The 4,189-nt window shown below is 32.2% G+C and overlaps 1 protein-coding gene across 1 annotated transcript; it reads left to right on the top strand.

Moving 5' to 3' along the window:
- The first annotated feature begins 1,709 nt into the window (after nucleotides 1-1,709).
- Nucleotides 1,710-2,648, top strand: LOC117091054 (olfactory receptor 6C3-like). Its single transcript, XM_033223531.1, has one exon. It carries the CDS (start codon nucleotides 1,710-1,712, stop codon nucleotides 2,646-2,648), a length of 939 nt encoding a protein of 312 aa, XP_033079422.1.
- The last annotated feature ends 1,541 nt before the right edge of the window (nucleotides 2,649-4,189 follow it).

Below are 4,189 nucleotides of genomic sequence, written 5' to 3'. Positions count from 1 at the left end.
CTGTATTTTCTACTGATGCCTCACCTTGGCACACTTTGCTTACATAATGAATTCCCATGAGCCAACAAGAAAGACACATAAAATAAGTCTAACTCCATTTGTGTAGCATACATAGAGAGGGATATTCCTTATTTTCTATTGCTCAAATCAGCATTTTCAGGAAAATGTAACATTGTCTGAAGCCTAAGGGAAGTATTAATTAAATTTTATGAATATATAATTATAAGGCTTTAAAATATTATTTTAAATGTTTTCATAAATTCAAAGAAGAATGTTTTAACAAGTGTTTGTGTATTACATGGAAAGGAGAAAATGGAAGACTACTTTACTAATCAATCCAGGTATAACTATGTTTATAAATGGATCTTGGGTAAGAGACAGGAAAAGCAGGAATTCATTGTAACGTAATAAAATGTTCCAACAATTTTACGATGTCAGAAATTAAGAGTATTGTGGGTCAAATATTACTATTCTAGGGAAGAACTGTAAGGTCTAAAAGCCATGAAAAATAACTACATTTGTTTTACAAGTACAAAAGAAACCAAATAAATTGATAAATCAATTTTCCAGCTCTGAAATTACATGGTTAAGAAAGCTAGATGGTAGAATTTGAGATAAAATTATTGAGAAAAACCAAGGAGTAAGTTTGTTACTTTTAAATTTCATACATATTATTCCACTTTATTTACATGTTTTAAAAGATTATTTGCACATATGATTGTGGACTTACAGCCCTTACAGTAGTAAAAGTTTTATAGTTGTTTATTACTGAGAAGACTATAAATGTAGTCCCAAAGCAGAAACACAGCAGTAACTCTTGGTTTGTTCATTTTTCTAAATAAGTTTAGATGTTATGCTATGATAGAAATAGGATTTAAAAAGGCATTTGCTATTTGAAATACCTACTTCCCATTAAGTCTTATTTTGACCATCTACCTGTTTCTTTGCTATAACAATATTGTTTAAAAAAGAAAAAACTACAAAACAAACAAACAAAAAAATTGTATATGATATGAATTAAAACGTTTTTAGGCAATTATTTGTTTTATCAACAGATATTTTCCTTTATTGTTCTTCTCATCTTTTTGCTAAAAAAGAAAAAAAAGGTGGATCAGGGAAGGTGCTAGCATCAACCAAGCCCATAAGTAATACCAGGAGGCAATGCCAGCAAAACTATCTATCCCAGGAATAGATATGCATTATGTTTTCTAAAGTGAGATGGTTTACTGTAGTGACGAGTTGTTTAACCTCATGAAAGTCTCCTAACCTATGTGAGACTGAGTTTCTCAAAATATGACACTTCAAGATAGAACTAAATAACATCAGTAAATTTTTAAACTCTATATTTAGATTGTTCTACATTCCAGATTGATTTAAGTAACTGGAAGGTTAGCTCTGAAGAAATATTAGAAGAAGTGGCTTCTGTTTAAATGTTAGCGTCATAATTTTTTATTCATGGCCTGTAATAATGTATTTTCAGTGAAGAAAGACTGATATTTCACTTCTTATATTATTTGTTACTTGAATGAAAGGCAGATTGGAAACCACAGAGGGTTGCTAATGGGGAATCCTTAAAATTGTATAGATTATTCATGAATTATGTATATTTTTAAAATGTTATGCCTGTCTTCAACAGTTTTAATTTTTTTTTAACATTCTGTAGGGGGAACATACATTTTCTCTTCTAAAGGGGAAAATAAAGATCTGCAATGAAAAACTACACAGCACCCACAGAATTCATTCTTCTAGGGCTATCAGATGACCCGGAGTTTCAGATTGTGATTTTTTTCTTTTTAATTCTCATGTATACATTAAGTGTCACCGGAAACTTGACCATCATCACTCTCACCTTGGTGGACTCCCATCTACAGACCCCCATGTACTTCTTCCTCAGGAACTTTTCTGTATTAGAAATAACCTTTACTACTGTCTGTATCCCTAGATTTCTGGCCACCATTATCACCAGAGACAAAACAATTTCATACAATAGTTGTACAGCTCAGTTGTTTTTCTTCATCTTTATGGGTATAACTGAATTTTACCTTCTAACAGCCATGTCCTATGATCGTTATGTAGCCATCTGTAAACCCCTGCATTATATGACCATCATGAACAAGAGAGTCTGCATATTGCTTGTTTTTTGTGCTTGGTTGGCAGGGTTCTTAAATATCTTCCCACCCGTTATTCTTTTTCTCCAGTTAGATTACTGTGGCTCCAATGTCATTGATCACTTTGCTTGTGACTATTTCCCCCTATTGCAATTATCCTGCTCAGACACATGGCTCCTAGAAGCGATTGGTTTTTACTCTGCAATAGTAATTCTGCTTTTCACTTTGGCATTAATCATTCTATCCTACATGTTTATCATTAGGACAATTTTGAAACTTCCTTCTGCTAGTCAGCGAAAAAAGGCATTTTCTACATGTTCCTCCCACATGATTGTCATTTCCATTTCCTATGGAAGCTGCATATTCATGTATGCTAATCCCTCTGCAAAAGAAAGAGCGTCGTTGACCAAAGGAGTAGCTATTCTCAATACCTCCATTGCTCCTATGATGAATCCGTTTATATACACCCTGAGGAACCAGCAAGTGAAGCAAGCCTTTAAGGGCACCATCCAAAAGGTTATGTTTTTCTCTGGTAAATGAAAGTATTAATAAGGTTTTAAAAAATCAAGTTACAGTAAATGCTTTCTATTATACATATCCTCTCAACACCCTCTTTCCTTCATTATAGGTAAACATGCATTTTTTATTTCCATGTTAAAATTTCCACCACGTTGTGTTCAATAAATTTGATAAAGCTGAATATTGCTTCATAGTTTTCTGAAAATTAAAGCATTTTATTCACGTGTATTTGGATGAAGTAGAAAATCTGGGTGAACGAGTATGATTTTGAATAGGGGTGGTTAGCTTTGGAAGAGACTTAAGGCATTTAGTTTGATGATGTAAGTGTCAGGATAGATGTGGACCTGGGAACTATTCATTCTTACCAGGTACTAGATATGAATGTTCTTAGGAAATGTGATTCTACTTGGCATTTCTGTCAAATCAAATTCTCACAATAATCAAGAGTTTGAAAGCAAAATATAAATATCCATGTAAATATTTGAAAATATTAGAAACCCATTTGTATACAGCATTTTTATGATATTAATAAGTATGATAATAATGAGGAGAAGTAATAAGAGGAGGAGAGCAGAAGATGAAATAAAGATTTTTAGCAATTATATTGCAGGACTATTTTAATTATTTTCTATCTATTGGCTCATTTAATCCTGCCAACAACTTTATGAGGTACCTACAATTATTATTATCTCTTGTTCAGAGGTATTTTTAGGTAGATTAAATAACTCTAAAAATGAATAACAAAAACCAGAGAACAGAAACTATAAAATAATATCAGGAAAATGCATGGATTATGGTAAACTGGTGAGAGTTCAACTTTCTATAGAACTGAGTTTTACTCTGAGGGTCCAGGAATAACTTTAGAGTTTCTGGAAATAGAGAAGCAAAATGAAATCTGCTGCGATAATGTTCTGCATCTCTACTTTGCACTACACAAGTCATAAGCAATAGCATTTTACAAAACCCCATAGAGAGTATTATACACTGACTTTCATTTCTAATAATTAATAGTTCACGTTAAATTGTTAAAGGACTTTCTAATGTACGATTAATTCATTCAGGTTATACTTATGTATCTTATGACACATATTGTGGATATAGTGATGAAAAAAGATGACTCTTACCCTAAGTTTTCTAAAATTCTAGTGAGAAAAAAACCACATAATTAAAATTTAATTCAACAAATGCAACAATTTGGATCTAAACTGCCTAGAGGTCAAGTAATGTTACCATGATCAAAGATAGAATATAAGTTTTCCTGACTTTTCTCTTAGCAGAATTATTTCCAATTTCACAATAATTACTAAATATGGGTTCCTTTTAGCTCTAAAATCACAAGCATATAAAAAATCCTTGGCTGTCACCTTAGTTTTCACTCATTATCTTTCTTGATTACTTTGTGTGCTGTAACGAATGGCATTTTTTCCTAATTTTAAAAAGTTACTGGGAATAAGATAATGATGGTCTCCAAGCAGTGACAAAACTCTCCCTAGTAGCTCTCTGTGGCTCTGATTGGTATCATTAATCATCAATTGATCTTCCACACAGTTTGATATGTGTAC

Source organism: Trachypithecus francoisi, unplaced genomic scaffold, assembly GCF_009764315.1.
Source record: "Trachypithecus francoisi isolate TF-2019V2 unplaced genomic scaffold, Tfra_2.0 Lachesis_group11, whole genome shotgun sequence".
NCBI lineage: Eukaryota > Metazoa > Chordata > Mammalia > Primates > Cercopithecidae > Trachypithecus > Trachypithecus francoisi.
The sequence above is the reverse complement of the archived record's forward strand: the minus strand, read 5'-3'. Positions and strand labels throughout refer to the sequence as shown.

What these genes read in the sequence shown, in the direction of transcription:
- LOC117091054 (XM_033223531.1), top strand. Translation starts at nt 1,710, where the DNA reads ATGAAAAACTACACAGCACCCACAGAATTCATTCTTCTAGGGCTATCA.